Source organism: Protopterus annectens, chromosome 7.part0 (assembly GCF_019279795.1).
Source record: "Protopterus annectens isolate FY-2018-M chromosome 7.part0, PAN1.0, whole genome shotgun sequence".
Classification (NCBI taxonomy): Eukaryota; Metazoa; Chordata; order Ceratodontiformes; family Protopteridae; genus Protopterus; species Protopterus annectens.
Window position 1 is genome coordinate 591,760,667 of NC_056739.1, and position 25,000 is coordinate 591,785,666.

A 25,000-nucleotide genomic window follows, 5' to 3' on the forward strand; every position below is an offset into this window, starting at 1 on the left:
GGCTTTCAGCAGCAATTAGAGCAAATATGGCATCCAGGGTTTTTAAAACCTTTGGTGTGTTGTACCTAAGCAATCATTTGGGGGTGGGGGCAGGGAGGGGAAACCTTCAATTGGAATTTAAAGTAGCAGGGGAGAATCCAAGGGACTCTGCTAAACCTAGCTAATTATCAAGAACAGCCAAGGAAATAAGGTAAACATACAGGCACCCTTGTTCAAGGACTGGAAGGGTTCTCCAAGAAAAACTATGTGTAGGAATAAACCACAGGTGGGAGTTGTATGTTGCTTACTAATCTGCAATGGCAGATTTTATTCTCTTTTATATTTGTATTCCTCTTTGCTCATTGTTTGCTGCATACAATGTAGCTAAAGTTAAAAGCATCTGGAGACTTTGCACCTCTGTTTGGTGTTTAGTGAAGAACAAGTATTGAGGAGGAGGGACTGAAGGCTATGACTATTGAGAGGGGCTAAATACCTTCACATATAACAAATTATCAACAGTGAAATGGATGAAAGGGGTGGGGGTGGGCTAAGAGGAAGGAGGTTTTCAGCTATTGTCCCTGGGGTATGCACTCTAGCTGACTGTAACAGATTTTAACAAGGCATAACAGTAGTTACAAAAGCTGGCACCTACACTACACAAGCGGCAACAACAAGGTTCCTGGAGTTAAACCAGGGGCTGCAGTCTATTTTTGGATGATTGCTGGTTAGAATTTTCTTTGCTTTTAGCTGGAGTGAGAGGATTCCTTGCTCACACAAGTGTGGGGAGGGAGCAAAGCGATCAGGTCCTCAGTGGCTGCTACACAAGTGGCAACAACAAGGTTCCTGGAGTTAAACCAGGGGCTGCAGTCTATTTTTGGATGATTGCTGGTTAGAATTTTCTTTGCTTTTAGCTGGAGTGAGAGGATTCCTTGCTCACACAAGTGTGGGGGGGGGGAAGCGATCAGGTCCTCAGTGGCTGCTACACAAGCGGCAACAACAAGGTTCCTGGAGTTAAACCTGGGGCTGCAGTCTACTTTTGGATGATTGCTGGTTAGAGTATTCTTTGCTTGAGTGAGAGGATTCCTTGATCACACAATTGGGGGGGGGCAGAGTGAGCAGGTCCTCAGTGGCTGCTACACAAGTGGCAACAACAAGGTTCCTGGAGTTAAACCAGGGGCTGCAGTCTATTTTTGGATGATTGCTGGTTAGAATTTTCTTTGCTTTTAGCTGGAGTGAGAGGATTCCTTGCTCACACAAGTGTGGGGGGGGCAAAAGCGATCAGGTCCTCAGTGGCTGCTACACAAGCGGCAACAACAAGGTTCCTGGAGTTAAACCAGGGGCTGCAGTCTATTTTTGGATGATTGCTGGTTAGAATATTCTTTGCATTTAGCTGGAGTGAGAGGATTCCTTGCTCACACAAGTGGGGGGGCAAAGCAATCAGGTCCTCAGTGGCTACTACACAAGAGGCAACAACAAGGTTCCTGGAGTTAAACCAGGGGCTGCAGTCTATTTTTGGATGATTGCTGGTTAGAGTTTTCTTTGCTTTTAGCTGGAGTAAGAGGATTCCTTGCTCACACAAGTGGGGGTGGGGAGACCAAAAGCGATCAGGTCCTCAGTGGCTACTACACAAGCAGCAACAACAAGGCTCCTGGAGTTAAACCAGGGGCTGCAGTCTATTTTTGGATGATTGCTGGTCAGAGTTTTCTTTGCTTTTAGCTGGAGTGAGAGGATTCCTTGCTCACACAAGTGTGTGGGGGGGGACCCAAAGTGATCAGGTCCTCAGTGGCTACTACACAAGCGGCAACATCAAGGTTCCTAGAGTTAAACCAGGGGCTGCAGTCTATTGTTGGATGATTGCTGGTAAGAGTTTTCTTTGCTTTTAGCTGGAGTGAGAGGATTCCTTGCTCACACAAGTGGGGGGGAGGGCAAAGCGATCAGGTCCTCAGTGGCTTAGAGATGCTACACCTGGCGGGCTTTCAGCTGCAATATAAGCCTTTTGAAGACCCAAGTTAATTCCCAAACTTGGTTCAACAACAGTGCAAACATTTCCACTGACACTGTGCCCCATTGGGCTAATTAACATCAAAATAAAAAAGAAGAAGTTTATATATTTATACAGTAAGTTTCCAGATAAAATTTGCAGATATAAATGGCAGTCAGCATATAGACTGCAAAAAGTTAAACATATTAAATAGCCTGCTCTCATTCAACTGGCAGTTTACAGAAGGGGAAAATCACAATATGGATTTCAGTTAAAATAAAGCTATTAAGGAGATGATTTGAAATAAAATACTCACTGAATAACTTCCTTCAAAATAAGTGCAGTCTGCAAAGTTGTGTTCACTGAGCTTCCATGAGACTCGTAGAGTCGGATTACTAAGGCATCAGCCCTGTCTTCAGCCTTTCCATAAAAGAAAACAAACAGCAAATACTTACTGCAAGTATTAAAAAATACATAATCTTATAGTCTATTCTTACAAACTTTTTTATATACATTTTGACTTTAAATAAGCACAATTTTGGCCATCTGATATGTCCACATATGGATTTACTTCATTATGTCGATGTACCACATTATCGAAACTCATTTTGTTGACGCCATAACAACAAAAGCTGCCTTACTCGAACTCCTGGGACAGCAAAAACAGCTTCAGGGAATGTAACCACTTGGCCACCATTGAAAACTAGCAAAACGAAGCACAAAACCCACCAAAGTGGGGGGCTTCACCCCCCCCCAACTAAATATACCAATTCCGAGATTGCACTATTGCGGGGAAAAGGACAAAGTTTTCCATGTAGTTACATTCCTGGAAGCTGTTTTCACTGTTCCTGGAGATCAAGTAAGTCAGCTTTCGATGCCATGGTGTTGACAAAATGAATTTCGATAATATGGTACGTCAACATAATAAAGAAGAACCCCACATATATATCTACAGGTTTCACCATGCATTTCGTTTTACCAAGCTTAGGTTTCTTCATCATGTCATATCAAAGGTTTTTGTTACACTGCATTCTACACTACAGGAGTACTTATACCTGCTGTCTTCCAGATACAATCTAACAGCAGCAGCAGCTTTAAGTACACCTATAACTTCTGTCTTTGAGATACAATTTAACACATATTGCTGACATCTTTGGATGTCCTGAATACATTTGGATTGAAGCTTTGTGTGAATTCTGCCACTATATCTGATCCTGTTCTCCAAGGATGGCAAAAGGTTACTTACCATTGTATTGAAAAAGGTTGCTACCAGGTTGGGGTGTAAATCCCACCAATATATGATGATCTTTTGACACTGATGGGGTCTGAATTCCATCACTGCCAACAAGTGTACAACCTAGGGTATATGAGGGACAGGAGCTATGGTCCTTGGATTCAATCTGCTGCCAATAGGTCTGCTGGCCACCAGGGTGATGGTCTCTGGATCACACCCCTGGTACCCAACAAATTAAAGTAAAAAAAAGTGCACACAAGTCTGATCAAATAATTAATACAACAAATGCAACCTGACCCCAAGAACAAAACATGAAGAGAATATACACTGCTACCCTGTGTACTGGCTACAAACTTCCACATTCAGACTAGGAGTGCAAACTAACCACTTAAGGAGCTAAGTCCTTCGCCTAGTACCTCCTGCCCCTTTCTCACCACTCTCCCTGAGCCACAGTGTGTATTGGTGTCCGTTATCTACAGCATATCTATCCAATTGCTCACAGCTCTCTTCGTGGCAAGGTAATAATGCCACCATCCTACATGAGATTAGGGACTGGGCATACCAGTTACCTGCCACTCTTGACTTAGCCAAATATAGATTATAAAAATGGTATCACATTGACAGTATGTTCATGTTAGTTGGGTAGTTAGAGGCAGATACCCCAGCTTGCTAACCTATATTGCTAAATAATAGCCATCTTCAGATAATGTTGTTGTGTCTTTCAGCTTTTCCCGGTTAGGGGTCACCACAGCGGAACTCCAGTCCGCTAATGATTGGCAGTGGATTTTTACGTGCCGAGTTGCCAGCCCTGACGCACAACCTTCAACGAAGGTACGCCCATTCACGCATGTCTCCACACAGAAGACGCTCTAGCTGAGAATTGAACAGGACAACAACTTACTGTGAGGTGACAACGCTACCGCAACACCACCATCTTCAGATAATAAATAATAATATATAACTATATAATAAATACCAGCCAGGAGATCTTCGAAGTGAATAAATAAAAACTTTTACTTAGACAATAAAGACATTGCTGTTCCACATTAGATACACAAAGGCAAATGATCCACACTGAAGAGAAAAATAACAATCAGTTGTTCAATAAAATCCTGTGATAGGCTCCTAAAATATTATACAAGGCAGAATTACAGGTGGTAAATATTCAGATATGTCACCAAGATCTCCAACACAAGACTAGCTGATGTTATACTGGCACTGTTTCAAATATATGTATTAACTTATCACTCCATTCCAACAGGGAAAAAAAAACATTTTTTTCCATCTTCAGATTTCCATACAAATATTAACAACTGCTTTTTCAGCTTAGGACAGCTCATTCTTTGCTTTTTATAACCTTTGGTTAAATGACTCAAACTCTTTTATGATTTTAACTATATGCAGTTAGGTTCTTCATGTAACTGCAAAAAGTTGCCTTTTCAGTTACAAGTTTCATACATTTGTGACCTGCTACCTTAATGCCCGAGAAGAGTGACTGATCCAGATCAAACACATTTCACATCCTGGGTCTAACTCCTTTACTTTTTGTTTCAGCAGAAGGGAATTACATTTTCAGCTCCCAGATTTATGTATGTCCTTTTCTATATCAGGTGGTAGTGACAGGAGAATTGTTTTTGTATTTGCTCTATTAAGATATTTTGCAAATACAGTTCCATGGGACAGATTCTGTTTCATATTTTGAAAGCTTATATATAAGTTTACAGTTGGGCCAACAGTCTCAAACAAGAAAGAAAATTTTACAAGTTTTTCAATGCTACTGCCACAGTCCCAAAAGTTAAAAAAAATTCTCAACCACAATCATAATTGGTTGGAGGAACTGTCTTTCTTAAAAGGGAAGGAGAATAATTTCTACCTCATTCCATCACAAAAGCAGACAGCTGTTAGTAACAACCACAAATATGACTCTCACTTCCATAGCTTACAGCTTAATCTGTAAGGCATGGCAAGGTAGCCATGACATCATACAGTGTAATGAAAAAGTATTTGCCCCCGTCCTGATTTCTTATTTCTTTGCATGTTTGTCACACTTAAATGTTTCAGATCATCAAACAATCTTAAATATTACACAAAGATAACCCAAGTAAACACAAAATGCAGTTTTTAAGTGATGATTTTATTTATTAAGGAAAAAACACTATCCAAACTGATGTGGTCTTATGTGAAAAAGTAACTGCCCCCCTTGTTAAATCATAAAGTAACTGTGGTTAGTCACATTTTTGGGAAAGCTGAGTTCAATTTCACTAGCCACACCCAGGCCTGATTACTGCCAGACCTGTTGAATTAAGAGATCACTTAAACAGAACCTGTCAGACAAAGTGAAGTAGGCCAAAAGATCTCAAAAAGGAAGACATCATGCTGCGATCTAAAGAAATTCCGGAACAGATGAGAAACAAAGTAAATGACATCTATCAGTCTGGAGAGGTTACAAAGCCATTTCTAAAGCTTTGGGACTCCAGTGAACCACGGTGAGAGCCATTATCCACAAATGGAGAAAACATGGAACAGTGGTGAACCTTCCCAGGAGTGGCCGGCCTACAAAAATTACCCCAAGAGTGCAGTGACAACTCATCCAAGAGGTCACAAAAGAACCCAGAACAACATCTAGAGAACTGCAGGCCTCACTTGCCTCAGTTAAGGTCAGTGTTCATGGCTCAACCATAAGAAAGAGACTGGGCAAAAATGGCATGCATGGCAGAGTTCCAAGACGAAAACCACTGCTGACCAAAAAGAACATAAAGGCTCGTCTCACTTTTGCCAAAAAACATCTTGATGATCCCCAAGACTTTTGGGAAAATATTCTGTGGACTGACGAAACAAAAGTTGAACATTTTGGGAGGTGTGCGTGCCGTTACATCTGGTGTAAAAGTAGCACAGCATTTCAGAAAAAGAACATCATGCCAACAGTCAAACATGGTGGTGGTAGTGTGATGGTCTGGGGCTAGTTTGCTGCTTCTGGACCTGGATGACTTGCTGTGATTGATGGAACCATGAATTCTGTTTTCTACCAAAAAATCCTGAAGGAGAATGTCCGGCCATCAGTTTGTGACCTCAAGCTGAAGCGCACTTGAGTTCTGCAGCAGGACAATGATCCAAAACACACCAGCAAGTCCACCTCTGAATGGCTTAAAAAAACAAAAAAACAAAATTAAGGTTTTGGAGTGGCCTAGTCAAAATCCATACTTGAATCCAATTGAGATGCTGTGGCATGACCTTAAAAAGGCGCTTCATGCTCGGAAACCCTCCAATATGGTTGAATTAAAACAATTCTGCAAAGAAGAATGGGCCAAAATTTCTCAACAGCGATGTGAAAGACTCATAGCCAGCTATCGCAAATGCTTGATTGCAGTTGTTGCTGCTAAGGGTGGCACAACCAGTTATTAGGTTTAGGGGGCAATTACTTTTTCACATAGGGCCCATGTAGGTTTGGATAGTTTTTTTCCCTTAATAAATAAAATTATCACTTAAAAACTGCCTTTTGTGTTTACTTGGGTTATCTTGGTCTAAAATTTATATTTGTTTCATGATCTGAAACATTTAAGCGTGAAAAACATGCAAAAAAATAAGAAATCAGGAAGGGGGCAAATACCTTTTCATTGCACTGTAAATCCCAGGCAGTTCACCTGTTATTAACAAATGGAAGCATTCATTGTTCACACAGTGGGTGCAAACAGGATGTGATGAACTGAATAAAATCTTTAGCCACACCAGAAGCAGGGACAGATTTATTACATGTTAAATTTCAGTTCAGCAGAGTTTTCAAGAGATTGGACTTAAAAGCATATTGTATAACTGAGTTCCTTTTGTGAGATCTACTGGCAAAATGGGAATTCAAGATCCTGCAATCCCATTTGTCTGGGTTTAATTTACTTTTTTTTGTTCCTCGTAGCTGAAAATCATACGGCACCAGGGCCTCTTATCATCCACCAAGCCTACTGGGCTCTCCTTCCTCCTTGAAGTTACATTAGTCCATATTCTGGGCCAGTGAGGAGACTGAGACACCATAGGCTGCATCATATTACTGCTGAGACATATTTTTCTCTATGAACTAGTTTCCTCTCCCTGATGCACAAACACAGATGTCCAGGGGCATGCTGGTGTATTATTCCAGCCAATATCTCCTACCTTTCCCTTCAACACAACACCTCCCCTCCTGCATGTCTTCAGCATCCATCAGGACTCGAACATGAGGTACACCTCAGTGCTTGCTCTCCACTAAGGATTGGCATGGCCATCTTTCTATGCCAGTGCTTCAGACTCCTGAGCTGCTAATCAAACCTGGGTTTCCCTGGACCATAGTTAGGCTTTAGCACACTATGTCATGGTGACAACAGAGGTTAATTTTCAAATAAACTGTATTGGAACTCTTTACAGTTATTGTACTTATTTATAACTATTATACTTTCTGGGGAATTTTAGCACATTTTATGTAATGGTGCTTGTTTATATTTCATTTCTGCTGCAGCAACGTGCTGCAGATTCATTGGGGGACGTACTCTTTCTGAGAAGCCTGCTCTTAGTCCATGGTTGTGCAACTGTATAGTCAATAATTTTAAGTAAAGGGGGTCTACTCTCCACATGGGGGCTTCAGGAGGCTTACCTAGTGTAAAACACTTTTGCATCCTGTTTTCTGTATATGCAGCCTTTCATATTTGGGGTTTGATGTTAGTGGTTTCACAGTTAATATTTTCTATAAGTGATATGAATCTCTTGGACTCCACAGTATATCATTAATACTCATACACTAACAGCACCAAATGCATTGCTAGGCCTCACAACCTTGAGTAGCCCCAAAGTAAATCCTAACAAACTGCACATGGAATTGCTTCCCCCCAAGATCCTGAAACCAAAACATCTTGCTATAGCTGACTATACTATCCTACTAATCACCATACCATATGTGAAACCAGTAGGTAGAACTGATTCCTTTCAGGAGCAAGCCAGAAGTATTGTCTGCTTGACTAAGGGAATCAAATTCAGAGGATCATTAGCAGTTGCCAGTCTTGATCCTCTGCATTAAACTTCCAGACACTCAGTTTTACATATTCTGTCTAAATAATGTACATCTTGTTTTCATCATATGCACTTTTGCCTCCACTCTGCTGCAGGACCTCATCTGATAGCTCCACTACTAGCATTTAATGGGACTGTTCATTCTGTGGCGACAGGAAACAGACATTTTCAGGCTAGGCAAGAAATCTACTGACCATTCATTCCTGCCTGGAAAGCCTTATTTCCCCATCCGTTCTCCAGGGGAAATAGTTTAGTGGCAGGGAGTGAGGCAGCTTGTTGATCCTGCAGGATGGCGTAACTCTCTTCAGGCACAGCAATCCCATCTCAACTGAAGGCTCACTGAGTTTTGAAACTGTCTTTTTTTTTAAACTATTTATGGCTTCCCTGCAGCTGACCATCAGATTCTCACAATGTCTCTCTCTTTGATTGCCAAGTCTACGGCATCCTATTGCCTACCCTGGACTTGTTCGGACATCATTTGGGGCTGGCAAGGAGATCAAGGCATCCCACGGAAGCATCATTCTGCCGCTGAGAGAGTGCTTTTTATTAAACTTATTACTTCCCACCCCTCTACCTCTCCAGTAACACCTTGTGGGTAGGGCAAGCAAAAGACATTAGGGCTGAACTGCCCCTTACTTCTGCAGGGGACTGATACCAGTAGGATGATTCCCATTCATGCTCAATCAGCACCACAAAGTTGTTTCCCCAGTCTCCAAAAGGGAACTCAGACCACATGAGTATGCCTCGAGAATGTGCACGTCTCCAAAGGATGGGCACATATATACCCCACCCATCTGTGCTATCCAGGGCCTGAGACATTATTCAAACTCGGGTCATCTGGGCCATAGTCAGGGTTTTATCCCTCAATGCCACTAGCACAAGCATAGGCTCTGCAACTGCTACCCTCCAAAGAGACTCTGGCCTACTGCTGCAAGTGCACAATGGTAAGGGCACGCTTCCTAAATCAGTACTTTGCGGATGAAATACCTAGGTGTCATGCAAGTGGCAAGTCCAAGCCACCTCCATTCCCACAGGATGGGTGAGCTGGCAGTGACCACTAAATTACATCCTCTACAGCTATTTTCTACGGGTACCAGAGCTGCTAAATGAACTTGGGTCACCTGCGGCCTAGTCAGGGCTTTAACCCTCTTTGTCACAGACAGCACATACATTTCTCGGCTTTTACATGTGGAGTGATGAGATACATGTTTAACTACTTGTGGAAAATCCAATAAAGAGCTCATAAGAAGTAAGGATGCTGAAATTGGCATTTCATTTTTTAAGTCCATCTCTTAGCAGAGTATCAAGATATGCCTCATAAATGTTCTGCATAACTAACATGCTGTGCGAATCTGCATATCGCCAGCCTTTTCTCCAGCAACTGCATGCTCAGTTACTTGAATTTTTCCTTTTGAGAATTAAGCACCATTTTCTAGGCAAATAGTAATTACCACCTTATCTTCAAATAACTGGGAAGAGCAATCCCATATTAAATCACAATTAGTGCAGAGCATTAAGGCTCTAATCTGTTGCTTATTTGCTTCCGGAGTCTAGGGTACAAGATTTCATTACTTACACTGCAGTTTACCTACTGTGTGACTGAGTATCTGGCTTACCCATTTAGTGCTCCTAGATCACCCCCGGCAAAGTGCACTTGTGTCTAGTGGGTTTACAAAATTAACAAATATATAAAATAAAAATAACACAAACATGTATTTCCTTGTGTTTACAATGGTACTAGCTGAAAAGCTAGCTTTGGTGTATTAACCTATGTCTCTCTTGGATCAGGGCAGTCGGTGCTGATAACAGACTCGTCCTGCTAATATAGACCGTACAACTTGGTCAATAAGGGAACAAGAGTATGACATGGCTAGGCTTATAAAGGCCCTACAGCCAATAGCCTAGCAACCTCCTATGAACCATGCCTGCATCCACTGCAGTGTGCTGCCCTCCCAGCTATCATGAAGCTTTGCTTGGGGTGGGGGCAGTTTCTGCACTTGGAGTACAACACACCTTCAACCAACTACTCAAGAGTGGCAAGCTGTTGAAAGCCAGTGACCTTGTACATACCTCAGTCTTTTACCTGGTTGGACATTTTTCCCCTGATGCTAATGAACCTAAAAGTAAAATTCAGTAGTACACATTTATTTACTCACTTACTTGCATATGTTTTCTTAATCAGATTGTTCAGCTGGGTTAAGGCCCATTACCACTGGGGGCAGAGAGTAAAGCTCCACAAAAATGCATTAAAGAACATAAACAATATGTTAAGAGACAGCTCAGGTACATAAAAAGGTAAATAATAAGATTATAAAGGCTTTACATGACTTAAGTGGTCCAATTAAACTAGAATACATTAAGTACAAGACTGAACAGGTTCAAGCAGATGATTGGCAGAGTGAGACATCCTAATGCAATACTGTGGCAATCAGAATACACTAAGTGAACTCTAGATTGTGCAACATATTCAGTGGCCGTGTTACACTAAAACATGAGTTAAGACAATCAAAAGAAATGATAGCTAAAAAGGCATACACAACCTGCAAAAAGTACAGTTGTGTACACTTACCATAAATGTAAATGCTCGAGTGTATTCACTGTTGCAGTCATCACATTTGGGTTATCTGCTTGCAGTAGCCCTCAGTCGGCCTGATTATCAAAGTCTTGGGTCCTGCATCGGTTGCTGTCTCATCTTCCATGATGTCAGGTAGTCAGGGGTATAAAGTATGCAGCCGACGCCATTACATCAGTTTTTCTTGCACCAAATGTCAGGTGCCCCCTAATGGGAAGCAATTAAATATATACATGCAAGGTTATACCTCCAACAAAAAAGCAAATACACCAAAAAGCTTTTAAGCATAGTAAAGGAGAACAGACGTATAGCCAAAAGAAGTCAGGGGGCTGGAGGGAGGGTAACCAGGACTGCAACAATGAATACACTCGAACATCTACATTTATGGTAAATGTACACAACTGTACTATGTTCTTCTTGTTTCACTGTTGCAGTCATCACATTTGGATAGATTCCCAAAGCTAAGGATGGTTGGAGGAGTTTAGATAGCATTTGGATCAGCTATAAGGCCCTGCAAGACTGCAGTGGCAAAGCCAGCTCTGGATATAGAGAAAATTGGCAAATGGTAATGCTTGGTGAAAGTATGTACAGAACTCCAGGTAGCAGCTTCTAGGATGTCCTTGGTAGGGACACCTCTGAGAAAGGCTGTAGAGGTAGATGCAGCCCTGGTTGAGTGTGGTCTTATCCCCTGTGGGGTAGGTTTTTCATGGTGCTTATAACATAAATGAATGCAATGGCCTATCCATTTAGAAATGGTTTACTTTGAAATGGCCTTCCCCTCTGCCCCTGCAGAAAATGCCACCAGCAGTTGTTCAGATTTCCCTTGAGGTTTAGTCCTCTGCAAGTAAAATCTAAGTTGTCTGTGAACATCTAAGGAGTGCAGTATCCCTTCCTCTTTGTTCTGTGGATTAGAAAAGAAGGTTGGCAAATGAATGGACTGATTAAGAGCCACACTGGATACTAACTTGGGCATGAAGGAGGGATTGGTCCTGAGAGACACCCTGTCCGCATAAAAGATGATGAAAGGCTCCTCTGCCATAAGGGCCTATAATTCAGATACCCTTCTTGCTGAAGGGATTGCTAAGAGGAAGGCTGTATTCCAAGAAAGGAATTTTAACTCTGCACTTGCAGCTGGCTCAAAAGGAGATAGAGTGAGTTTTTCCAATACAAAGTTAAGATCCCAGGCTGGAGTTGGGGCTCTCCTGGGTGGTCTTAAGTTTTTGGCTCCTTTGAGGAACTGCTTGAGTAGTGGATGAGAGAAGAGGGGTGGTTCTCTGTTGTAATGAGCTGAAATGGCTGAGGCATGAATTTTGATGGAGGAAAAAGAAAGGCCCTTGTGAAATATCTCAGTTAAGTATTGAAGAATCTGAGGTAAATTGGGTGCTGCTGTGCCCATCCCTTGAGTTTGGTTCCAGGAACAGAATATTTTCCAATTTTCAGCATATGATTTTCTAGTGCTAGGCCTCCTTGCCTCCAAAATGACATCCAACACTTGTTTGCTGAGGGATGGTAATGGACAGATTAGGTAATTAGCCAGGCTGCCAGGTTCAGGGTTTGAAGCTGAGGATGCAGAATCTGGCCCCCCTGCTGGGACAGCAGGGTAGGGGTCTGAGGCAGGTGCCATGGAGCCAGCAGTGACACACTGCACAAGAGGGGGTATCAGTGTTGGCATGACCAGTCTGGTGCAATCAGTATCATCCTTGGTTTGTCCTGTTTGATCTTTAGCAGTACTTTGTAGAGGAGAGGCAGAGGAGGAAATGCATAAACTGATAGATTTTTCCAGTTGAAGGACAGGGCATCCACTTTCCAAGCCTGTTTGTGGGGAGTCCTTGTGCAGAATTTGTCCAGTTGGTACTTTTGGGGGGAGGCAAACAGGTCTATATCTGGGCTCCCCCATTTGTTTATCAACCTGTTAAAAGTCTTTGGTTCCAGTTTCCACTCGTGTGGGTCCATGAGATTTCTGCTTAGTCCGTCTGCCAGTATATTTAGCGTTCCTGGCAGGAATTGAGCCTGTAGATGCACTTGGTAGCTCAAGGCTGTGTTCCACAGAGCCATGGCTAGTCTGCAGAGGGGGTATGAATGGGTACCCCCCTGCTTGTTTATGTACAACATAACAGTGGTGTTGTCCGTCTTTACCATTAATTGTCCTGGAAGAATGTGGTCCTTGAAGGCTGTCAGAGCATTCTGTACAGCTAACATTTCTTTCTGATTGATATGCAGGTGCATTTGACTTGGACTTGGGTTCCATTTGCCCTTAATGCACTTCCCTGCCAGGTGTGCCCCCATGCATAGTCTGATGCGTCTGGTTTTAGGGTTTGGGCAGCAGGGGGGGTAGAGTGAATGGTAGTTCCTTGTTTTGGTGGCAGGCCTCTGCCCACCAAAGGAACTCTAACCATAGACAAGGTATGATAGGAATCATTCATTCTAGATCCTGAGAATGCTGACAACATAGGCTTTTTAGATACCATTGTAGTTTCCTCATATGCAGTCTTGCATATGGAATTAGGAGAATGCAGGAGGCCATGAACCCCAAGGCTTGTAATATTTGCCTTGCAGATAGCAGGGTTTTTGTGGCCATTAGTTTGAAGTAAGTTGTCAAATGAATTTATTTCTCTGGCGTGAGGAAAGCCATCTGGGAAGTTGTGTTCAAGCTTGCTCCCAGGAATATAATTTGTTGACAGGGTACATGGTATGATTTCTTTTCATTTATGGTGTACCCCAGACAAGTTAGCACCTTTTGTACAAATGCCAGATGATTCAAAAGTATATCCTGGCTTTCTGCCTGAAATTAGACAATCGTCCAGGTATGGGTATATTTGAATATTTCTTTGCCTGCAAAAAGCAATGACTGGAGCTAGGCACTTTATGAATACCCTGAGTGCAGCAGATAAGCCAAAGGGCAGTGCAGAGAACTGATAATACATGTAGCCTGCTTTGAAGTGTAGGTATTTTTTGCAAGATTCCCTGATTGGGATGTGCAGGTAGGCTTCCTTTAGATCCAGTGCTGCCAACCAGGCATCATTGCCTAGCATAGGAAGCAACTGTTGAAGGGTTAGCATCTTGAATTTTGGGATCACCCAAAAAGGTGTTTAGGATAGAAAGGACCAGGATAGAGCGCCATGAGTTGTCTTTTCCAGGTACCAGGAAAAGTCTTGAGTAGAAACCTTGTCCCTTTTCCTCTTCTGGTACAGTTTGAATAGCCCTTATGCTTAAGAGAGAGAGTACTTGCTTTTGAGCCTCTGCCCACTGATCTGGGGGTAGATCTGGCCAACGGTTTGGGGATGGTAATGTGTGGAAGTGAAATCTGTATCCTTGGGAAACTATATTTAAAACCCATTTGTCCTGGGTAATGAGTTCTCAGTTTTTTGCCTGCACAGCGATCTTTCCCCCTAAAGGAGCAGTCAGTTGAGAAGGGTTTGGAAGTTTTAAAGTTAAGTCATTGAGGCAGTTTACCATAGGGGGGCATCTTACTACTCCCTGATTTGGAAGTGGGAGCCCCCCACTGCTTAGTCCTGTAAGTACCTTGGGCCTGAAGCCTAGGTGTTCTGCTGGTTCTGTGTATGGGGCTGACAAGGCCTGGAAGAGGCAGGAAAGGACCAATTCTTAAAATGGTCAATGCCTACTAAATCCTGACGGCTGTACTTGTAGGAAATCTTTAACAGTTTGCATAGATTTAGCCTTTTCCTCCATCTTTTTAAGTACGTCTTCTGCTTTGTTGCCAAACAGGCATTCCTGATTCAAGGGAGCATCCAGCAATTTAGCTTTAACATGATCTGGCAAAGATTGCTCCTTAAGCCAAGCATGCCTTCTAAGTACAGACCCAGTGACAGCAGCCCTGCAAGATGCCTCTAGTGAATCAAAACCACATTGCAAAGTATGTTTTCCAACCTGTTCAGCAGAATGCATTAAATCCTGTAAATCCTTATTTTCAGCACAGTCAGGAATCAACATAATTTTCTGTTTAAGCAATCCAATAATATGCTGTTGATACTTTAACATAAGAAACTGGCAGTTTAAGGTCCTAATAGCCAAGGTTGCAGAAGTGTATACCTTCTTACCCCATCTATCCAGCGCCCTGGAATCTCTATCAGAGGGGTTAGGATTTTTGGCAGTAGTAGCCTTAATGCCCTTGGGTCCCTGTGAAATAGTCTCAGGATCCACAGTAGGATTTTTAAAAAGGAACTTGTGAGAGTCAGGAACCCTGTAATATCTATCAGGTTTTCTGGGAGCAGGAGGTAAAGAGTCAGGGGCCAAGCTAGATTCTGAAAAGGCATCATCAACAATGTCTAGTACAGGGGGGATAGCTAAAGGCCTGTGCTGGGGCAGGAGTAAGAAATCCCCAAGCCTCTTTTTAGAATCAGAGTAATCTTGGCTTTCCCAGTGAAAATGCTCCCTAAGAGTATGCAAGGTTTCACCAAAAGAGAAATCCTCTGGAGGGGAAGCAGAGGGAATAGAGTCCTCTGCATCAGAATCCTCATAGGTAGATAAGGGTAAATCCTGGTCATCAGAGGAAACAGAAATTTCAGAATGCTGATCAGAAGTATCATAAGCAAATTCAGTCCTAGGTCTCTTCCCCTGATTAAAGTAATAAGGTCTTCAGCCATTCTTATCATTTGTTTTTTAGGCATAGAGGCCTGACCATGCGGTCTAGGCGTCAGTTTTCTAGGCATGGTTCGAGTTTTTGGCCTTGAAGAAGAAGATGGTGTCGGTTTAATATGCAAGTCAGTAGGCTTGAATACACCCTCAGAAGCCGGTGCCTGCACAGCGGCTCCGGACCCATCCCAGGTAGTCACATCTGCAGGTTCCACAGTTGAAGCATCTCGTGGCATACCAGACTCTGAATGGGTCTTAGTAGAGGCCTATGAATCTGAAGTAGTGGGTATCAGGGGCTACGAAAGCGCCTCACTGAGTACCGGTGAACTGGCGACTAGCTTAGGAGAGGCGTCATCAGCAGCTTTGGACCTAGGCAGCCTGTCTCTGTCTTTATCTTTTGCGGTTTTTTCGGAATGCCGGATAGCTTACCGAAGACATATCTGGATAATTGAACAGAGTACCAAAATATTTAGAAGCGTAAATATACCGACGATGAATAGTTCGTTGTTTAAATAAGGCACAAAACCGACAGCGAGGTACGTCATGGTCAGGGCCTAGGCATGGAATACAGTACGAAAGAAAATCTTTATGAGGTAGTTGCTTTCCACAAGAAATACAATTATTGACTTTTACTGACATCGGTTTAGAGCAAGAAAAAGTTTCCCCAATGGGGTACTTAGCTTTAGTTGAAGACTTTGGTTCTGAAACTCGAAAACGAAAATTTCAGGAGTCGGCTGACTGGTACTTGCGAACTGCTTCTGCTTCGGGCACTGCACTGCAAGAAAGACTGGTGTAATGGCATCGGGTGCATGCTTTATACTCCTGACTACCTGACGTCATGGAAGATGAGACAGCAACTGACGCAGGACCCAAGACTTTGATAATCAGGCTGACTGAGAGCTACTGCAAGCAGATAACCCAAATGTGATGACTGCAACAGTGAAACACGAAGGACATCAGTCTTAGGGCAAGTAGGAAGTACAGCAGTTGGAGAAATAGTTCTATTGTTGAGATGTGATACAAACACCGTAAAGCCACAAACTTAGTATACTTTGATCACTAAATTATTTTTAAGACAGTCGATTTATAAAACTGAACATAAATACCTGATATTTTCATCAACACAGTGAACACTGAAAGGCAAACATCTGCAGATGACTGCAGTGGTTCATATTCTGCCATATGCAGTAAGGAACTTAGAAAACATTCTTACCTGTTTAACAGTTTCTAAGATAATAGCCGGGGAAAGCAGAGAGAAGGCACTCCAACATTTAGCCTTTGCTTCACATGGCACAGCATGAAGAGGAAAGTTTAAATTGTATGCATACTGAATGACACCGGCCTCTTGGAAAGAGTCTGCAGAAAAATCAAAATCAGTTGTCATGTACATGTACCATATTTCGGAAAGTGAGCAGAGCACAAATGTAGAAATACCACAGAAGGGTAGCAACTGAATCTCACATTCTCCTTCAAAACTATCAGTGAAGGTCACAGCACTGACAAGTAGTACTGAATATTCAAAAAAAAAGGGGGGGAGCAACAAGTACATTAATCATTTTTGATGAGTTTGCCCTGACATGACTACTTTTCCTTACTATCTCCAGTGGCCTTTATAAGCCAAACCCAGAAGGTTGTCCCATTTGTTTACACTGCGACCCCTCCTCAAGTGGAAGGTCACACAATTCCTGTAGAAACTCATCTGTTAACTTCAGCAAAGAGGAGGAAACATCCTGTGTTGCTGTTTGCCTGCCATTATACAATAGGAAGTCTGGATTTACTTCTATGGCTGTATGCATTTTAGACTGCATAGGTATGCAGTGATGACATGCAGAACACTTACAGAATCTGAGGTGGGCATATTTCTAATGCTGCTTACTCTGTACTCTTTGGTATCCATATAGTGCCGCTGTATCTCTCTCTCTCTTTCTTTCTTTCTCTCTCTCTCTCTCTCTCTACCCTTCCTTGAGAAACGTTTTGTTTGATTTCATGTCCCCTGCCAACCCACCAGCACCCTGCCCACTACTTAAACCAGGGATCATGACAGCACAGGCAGGTTCCGTGCCTTTAAGTTAATAGGCTGACTGTAAGTAGAGCTAATCGCTGTTGGGTTTTGCTACTTGAATGCAGAATCCACTGATTGTAGCTTAGGTCGAAGAATATTTCTGATTTGGATGTTTTGATGAAGTCTGAGCTCTTAACAGGACAAAAGTGCTTAATTTTGAATAAAGCGTATTTGGCACCATTTTTCTAATTTGGGTGGGTCACCCTCTGCTCTTTGCCTCAAGTCATTTCACTGGATTATATACATACTTTTTAACTGACCTGTGATGATTAGGGTAAACAAATGCCCCTATTTGAAACTAATGCTTTTTCTCGTAACTGTCTGTACTGTGACACAGTGAGAAAACTAATGTCAATCACAGAAAACAGACTGTTGCAACAATGGTCACATGTCACACTTGACATCTAAAACCTCACAATATAAACAGTAATTCAAGGGAGGGGAGGGAACAGGCAGGTAGTGGTCATGTTTTCTCTCACCAATGAATGAAATCAGAATCCCTTTCTATGTTTTAAAATTAAACATCACAGAAACAATCAAAAACTGAACAACATTGACATCAAAACATTTCTTTAACTCTGACAGCATAGTAGGATAAGTGCAAGAACAATTTAAGCATTATTATACTGAACTAATTAATAAGCTGAAAAAATTTAGTTAGCATAAAAAGGTGTACAGCATTTATAAGCAAATTCTCTCAGTGTTTACAGTGCATGCATGGTATTTATTGCAGAGCTCAAAGGTAGAGGCTTGTATCACATACACAAAAAGTGAAGTATTAAAAGATAGTAACACTCATTTAGGAAATAACTATGCCTTATTGATTGCAAGGGTAATTCTTTATTATAAAAAATGTTAACACATGATAACGTCATAAATGTTTTTAAAGAACTGCCTGTATGGCATGTTCATGAAGAAGGGACTGTACTTCTTAGTGAAGGTGTACCATAAAAGTAGCGGTTGGGTTATCTGCTGATTGGGAAGGATAGCACTTTCAGGGTATGCCCTCTTTCAAAAGGTAGATTTTTCAGGCATCTAAAGAAATTGTTTTTCATGCCTGGCAGAGGAGAGAAAGAGAACAAAATTTTACTTTAAATTCCTCCCATAAAACACACATCATATGGCATGGCATGCAAGCTAAAGCTGCTGCTAGATTTCTAGCTTAGCAGAAGCACCATGATTCTGTTTCATGAATGGATAGCTCTTCCCCTGGGCTCTTCATCAGGCTTATGTTGAAGTGTTTAGCCTATGAGAAACAATTTTCCTTTGCAAGGCTACTTTTCTTTCTTATCTCTGTTCCACACTGAAGTTGATTGGGTTGGCATTGGGTTGGCTTTGTTTCATATAATTTGTTCAGTAAGACCACATTCATTATTTTGAAGAAAGGTATTGCTGCCTTCACCTGCTCACCAAACAAGGCTGGTGCAGAACAAGCCAAATTCAGAAGCTTCTGACAAACTTTGTTCAGGAAAGTACAGTTGTGTACACTTACCATAAATGTAGATGTTCGAGTTTATTCACTGTTGCAGTCATTACATTTGGGTAATCTGCTGGCAGGTTGCCCTCAGTCAGCCTGAATTCCAAAGTCTTGGGTCCTGCATCGGTTGCTGTCTTCTCTTTCATGACATCAGGTCGTCAGGGGTATAAAACATGCAGCAGACGCCATTTTCTTTAGTTTTTCTTGCCCCCGATGTCAGGTGCCCCCAAAAAGGTAGCAATATTTTATATATATATATATATATATATATATATATATATATATATATATATATATATATATATATATTATATATATATATATATATATATATACATACACACACACACACATATGCATCAATATAAACTTTACCTTCATCTACAAGCAAATACACCACATAGGCTGCAGAAGATAGAGAAGGAAAGATAAACTGTAGAATGACAGGGGGATGGCGGGAGGGTAACCTGGACTGCAACAGTGAATACACTTGAACATCTACATTTATGGTAAGTGTACACAAGTGTACTATGGTCTTTGTGTTTCATTGTTGCAGTCATTACATTTGGGTAGAATCCCAAAGCTATGGTTGGGAGGCTGGAGCTAAACAGCATTAGGTGCGGCTATAAGGCCCTGTAGCACTGCAGTGGCAAAGCCTGCCCTGGACTTAGAGTAGAGAGGCAAATGGTAATGCTTTGTAAAGGTGTGAACAGAACTCCAAGTAGCAGCCTCTAGAATGTCTTTGGTTGGTACTCCTCTGAGATAGGCTGCCGAAGTAGCTGCAGCTCTGGTGGAATGAGACCTAATGCCCTTGGGCACAGGTTTACCATGGAGTGAGTAGCAGAAACAGATGCAGTGGCTTATTCACTTTGAAACTGTCTGCTTTGAGATAGCCTTTCCTTCTTATCCTGCAGCATATGACACTAGTAATTGCTCAGTTTTTCTTAGAGCTTTTGTCCTGCTCAAGTAGAATCTTAGCTGTCTGTGTACATCCAAGGAATGCAGAATTCTCTCCCATTTGTTCTGCGGATTTGGATAAAAAGTTGGTAGATGAATTGTTTGGTTAAGAGCCACACTGGAAACAACCTTAGGCATAAAAGTAGGATTTGTCCTCAGAGACACCCTGTCTGGGTAAAATATGATAAAAGGCTCTACAGCCATGAGGACCTGTAGCTCTGAAACACTTCTCGCTGAAGTAATTGCTAGTAGCAGGGCTGTCTTCCATGATAAGAACTTTATATCAGCGGTAGCGGCTGGTTCAAATGGAGGCAGGGTGAGCTTTTCCAACACATAATTGAGGTCCCATGCAGGTAATGGTGATCTCCTAGGAGGCCTTAGGTTTTTGGCTCCTCTAAGATACTGCTTAAGTAAGGGATGAGAAAAGATTGGTGGCTCTGTATTGTAATGAGCCGAAATGGCAGAGGCATGGATTTTAATTGATGAGAAAGATAGGCCTTTATCAAGCATCTCAGTTAAGTATTATAATATCTGAGGAACATGTGGTTCTGCTGTATCAGTTCCTTGTGCTTGAGTCCAAGCACAAAATCTCTTCCATTTGTCAGCATAAGATTTTCTAGTACTAGGCCTTCTGGCTTCCAAAATGACATCCATCACAGCTTTACTGAGAGGTGTTGTTGGTATGATTACATGATTAGCCATGCTGCCAGGTTCAGAGTCTGTAGATGATTGTGCAGGATCTGATTGTTTTTCTGGGACAGTAGTTGTGGTCTTTGAGGCAAGGTCCAAGCTGGGTATTGAGACAAGTTCCTTAGGATTGGGTACCAGTATTGATGGGACTAGTCCGGGCCAATTAATATCATCTTTGGCTTCTCCTGTCTGACTTTTAGAAGGACCTTGGGTAGAAGAGGCAGAGGAGGAAAGGCGACTGACAGTTTTTTCCAGCTGAAAGATAGGGCGTCCACTTTCCATGCTTGTCTATGATAAGTCCTTGTGCAGAATCTTTTCAGTTGATAATTTTGAGGAGAGGCAAATAAATCTATGTCTGGGCTCCCCCATTTCTCTGTTATCATGCTGAATACTTGTGGATTTAATTTCCACTCGTGAGGATCCATAAGGTTTCTGCTTAAAACGTCTGCCAGAGTGTTCTGTTTTCCTGGCAGGAATCGAGCTTGAAGATTTATCTGGTAGGTCAAAGCTGTGTCCCACAGTGCCATGGCTAATCTGCAAAGGAGGTATGAGTGTGTGCCCCCTTGCTTGTTTATATAACACATGACTGTGGTGTTGTCCGTCTTTATCAGTAGTTGTCCTGGATGAAGTAAGTCCTTGAATGCTGTTAGGGAATTTTGAACAGCAAGCATCTCTCTCTGGTTGATATGTAGATGCATTTGGTTTGGTGCCCATAAGCCCTGAATGCATCTTCCTGCCATGTGGGCCCCCAGGCATAATCTGGTGCGTCTGTTGTTAAGGTTTGGCTGACAGGGGGTAGAGTGAAGGGCCGTCCCATGTTTTGGTGACAGGCCTTTGCCCACCATAGAAACTCCTGTTGCAGGCAGGGAATGAGAGGAATCATTGTTTCCAGACTGTGTGAATGCTGACTCCATAAACTTTTTAGGTACCATTGAAGTTTCCTCATATGCAGTCTTACATATGAATTAGTAGGATGCAGGATGCCATGAAGCCCAGAGCCTGCAGAATTTGTCTTGCAGAAGACTGGGTTTTTGTTGCCGTCAGTTGCCTTTGTTTGTCTGGCGTGAGGTAAGCCATCTGGGCAGTTGTATGCAAGCTTGCACCCAGGAATGTTATCTTTTGAGAGGGTACCAGTTGTAATTTCTTTTCGTTTATTGTGTACCCTAGGCATGCTAGAAGCCTTTTCACAAACGCCAGGTGTTGTAGAAGAGTGTCCTTGTTCTCTGCTTGAATGAGACAGTCGTCCAAGTCAGGATATATCTGTATACTTCTTTGTCTGCAAAATGCAATTACTGGTGCCAGGCACTTTGTAAAGACCCTAAGCGCAGTAGATAAGCCAAAGGGCAGTGCAGAGAATTGGTAATGCACTAAGCCCAGCCTTGAATGAGGTATCTTCTGCACGACTGTCTTATTGGGACATGCAGGTATGCCTCTTTTAAGTCTAAAGCCACCAGCCAAGCATTCTTGCCCAGCATGGGCAGAAGCTGTTGCAAAGTGAGCATTTTGAATTTTGGAATGTCCAGGTTTGTGAATTCAGCATTGGCCGCCAGGCCTTGTCCTTTCTGGGTACCAAGAACAGTCTTGAGTAAAAACCTTGTCCTTTTTCCTGTTCTGGTACTGTCTGAATGGCCCCATATCCATGAGGGACGTAACCTGTTTCTGTGCCTCTGCCCATTGTTTTTTTGGCAGATCTGGCCAACCATTTGTCATTGGCAGAGTGTGGAAGTGGAATCTGTATCCCTGTGATATGATGTTCAGTACCCACTTGTCCTGGGTTATTAACTGCCAATTTAGAGCAAAAAGTGCTAATTTTCCCCCTATGGGTGCTGCCAAAAGATAAGTGCTTGGTGTAGGCAGAGGGAAGTCATTGGGATTGTTTTCTGTAGGTTTGCGCATTATCTCCTCCAGATTTGGAGGTGGATGCGCCCCATTGCTTTGACCTGTATGAGTCGTGAGCCTGGTACCTGGAACCCTTAGGGCGTCTGGATTTTCCCCTTTGAGCTCTGTCTGACACAGGAAAGGACCAATATTTTGTAGGCCAGTGTCTACTGAATCTAGGTGGCTGCACTTGTAAGAAATCTTTAACAGTTTGCATAGACTTAGCTTTGTCTTCCATTTTCTTTAAAACCTCTTCTGCCTTAATAACAACAGAGAATCATGCTGTAAAGGTGCATCTAGCAATTTAGCTTTAACATGATCAGGCAAATTTTGTTCCTTTAACCAGTCATGCCTCCTAATCACAGATCCAGTAACTGCGGCCCTGCAGGAGGCCTCTAAAGAATCAAAAACACATTGCAAAGTATGCTTTCCAACTTGCTCAGCTGCATGCAATAATTCCTGCAATTCCTTACTTTCTGCACATTCTGAAATCAACATCATTTTCTGTTTCAGCAATCCCATAACATGTTGTTGGTACTTAAGCATATGAAATTGGCAGTTTAAGGCCCTGATTGCCAAGGCTGCAGATATATGAACCTTTTTTCCCCATCTGTCCAGCGCCCTGGAATCTCTGTCGGAGGGGGTAGGGTTTTTTGCTGTTGCGACCTTCACTCCCGTAGGACCATGTGAAATAGTTTCAGGAGCAGGGTTTCCTAAATAAAAATTTATGAGAGTCAGGGACCCTGTAATACCGGTCAGGCTTTCTGGGAGCCGGAGGTAAAGAGTCAGGGGTCAGGCTCGACTCTGAAAAAACATCATCCACAATGTCTAACACAGGGGGAATGGCTAAAGGCTTGTGCTGAGGGAGAAGGAGGAAATCCCTGAGCCTCTTTTTTGATTCTGAGAAGTCTTGACTCCCAGTGAAAATGTTCCCCCAAAGTATGCAAGGTTTCTCCAAATGAATAATCCTCAGGAGGAGATGCAGATGGAATAGACTCCTCAGCATCAGAATCCTCATAGGGAGGTAAAGATAATTCCTGATAAGAAGAGGAATCAGAAGATATAGAAACCTGATCTGAAGATTCATAGTCAGTGTCTTGCCTAGGCCTCTTACCTGGAGGGGGATGGGTAACCCTAATCAAGGTAATAAGGTCTTCAGCCATTTTGATCATCTGTTTTGTAGGCATAGAGGCCTGTGCACATGGCTCAGGCGGTGTTTATTTTAGTTTTAGAAGGTGTCTTTGCCTTTGGTTTTGCAGCTTTTGTCGGTTTGATGTAAAAATGTTGAGGTCTGAATACACCCACAGAAGCCGGTGCCTGCTCAGCGGCTCTGGACCCATCTGAGGGAGATACATCCATCGGTCCAATACCCTGAGTATTTTGCGGCATGCCGGACTCCACATGGGTGTCGGTAGAGGCCTGCGACTTGAAGGTAGCAGGTATCAGGGGCTGCGAAAGCACCTCACTGAGTACCGGCGAACCAGCGACTGGCTTAGGAGAAGCTTCGTCGTCAGTTTTGGATCTCGACTGCCTTTCTCTGTCCTTTTCTTTGTGTTTTTTTATGTACTCCGGTAGTCAGATTGCTGTCCGACGACATCTCTGGGTAGTTAAATCTGTTTCCAAAACACTTAGATGCAAAAATATACCGACGCTTAATAGTGCGTTGGTTAAATCTAGCACAAAACCGACAGCCAGGCATGTTGTGATCAGGGCCTAGGCAAGGAATACAGTATAAATGGAAATCTTTATGAGGTATTTGCTTCCCATAAGTAATACAGTTATTAACTATTTCTGACATCAGTAAAAAGCAAGCAAAAAGTTTCCCTAACGGGGTACTTAGCTTTAATGAAGACTTCGGTTCTGAAACTCAAACACGAATATTTCAGTAGTCGGCCGACTGGCACTTGCAAAATACTTCTGCTTCGGGCACCGCGTGGCAAGAAAGACTAAAGAAAATGGCGTTGGCTGCATGTTTTATACCCCTGACGACCTGACGTCATGGAAGAGAAGACAGCGACCGACGCAGGACCCAAGACTTTGGAATTCAGGCCGACTGAGGGCAACCTGCCAGCAGATTACGCAAATGTAATGAATGCAACAGTGAAACACGAAGAACATTCCATTCAAGCACGGTGGTATAAAGTCAATCTAAAGCTGCAGTCCTGACACTGGTACTTGTGATATCACACAACCTAAGGAGTATCCTCTGGTGCTCTTTGCTGGAACTTATTTAGGTTTTCCTCCTTAGTAGGGAGTCTTAAGAGCTTGTGTTTATTAGTTTGGGTTTTATCCAAATATTGGATATGGTAGATTATACAATATGACATTTGCAACCCAGAAATTGAGAAAAAGAACAGAGTATTCACCTTTTCACGCAGTGACCTGATATAGTGGATATTTTCTTATGAGACTATAGCACACATCAGCTTAGTGCCAGTCTAGGAAACCAAATCCTATGAGTGAACAGTACTTTTGATTTCCCAATGAACTACATCAGGAAACCTCCAAGGAACTTTCCAGTCTTGCGAGAACTGGCTTAGTTTAAG

The 25,000-nt window shown here is 42.5% G+C and overlaps 1 protein-coding gene across 1 annotated transcript in view; it reads right to left on the bottom strand.

Annotated features, from left to right (window-relative positions):
• MAN2C1 (mannosidase alpha class 2C member 1) overlaps positions 1–25,000 on the bottom strand; it is a 1,630,015-nt gene that overhangs the window by 30,718 nt on the left and 1,574,297 nt on the right. The window contains exons 24-25 of the mRNA XM_044077185.1: positions 16,604–16,746; positions 2,277–2,380 (exon numbers count right to left, since the gene is read on the bottom strand). Coding sequence (XP_043933120.1) covers positions 2,277–2,380; positions 16,604–16,746 — 247 coding nt within the window. The remainder of the gene's footprint in view (positions 1–2,276; positions 2,381–16,603; positions 16,747–25,000) is intronic.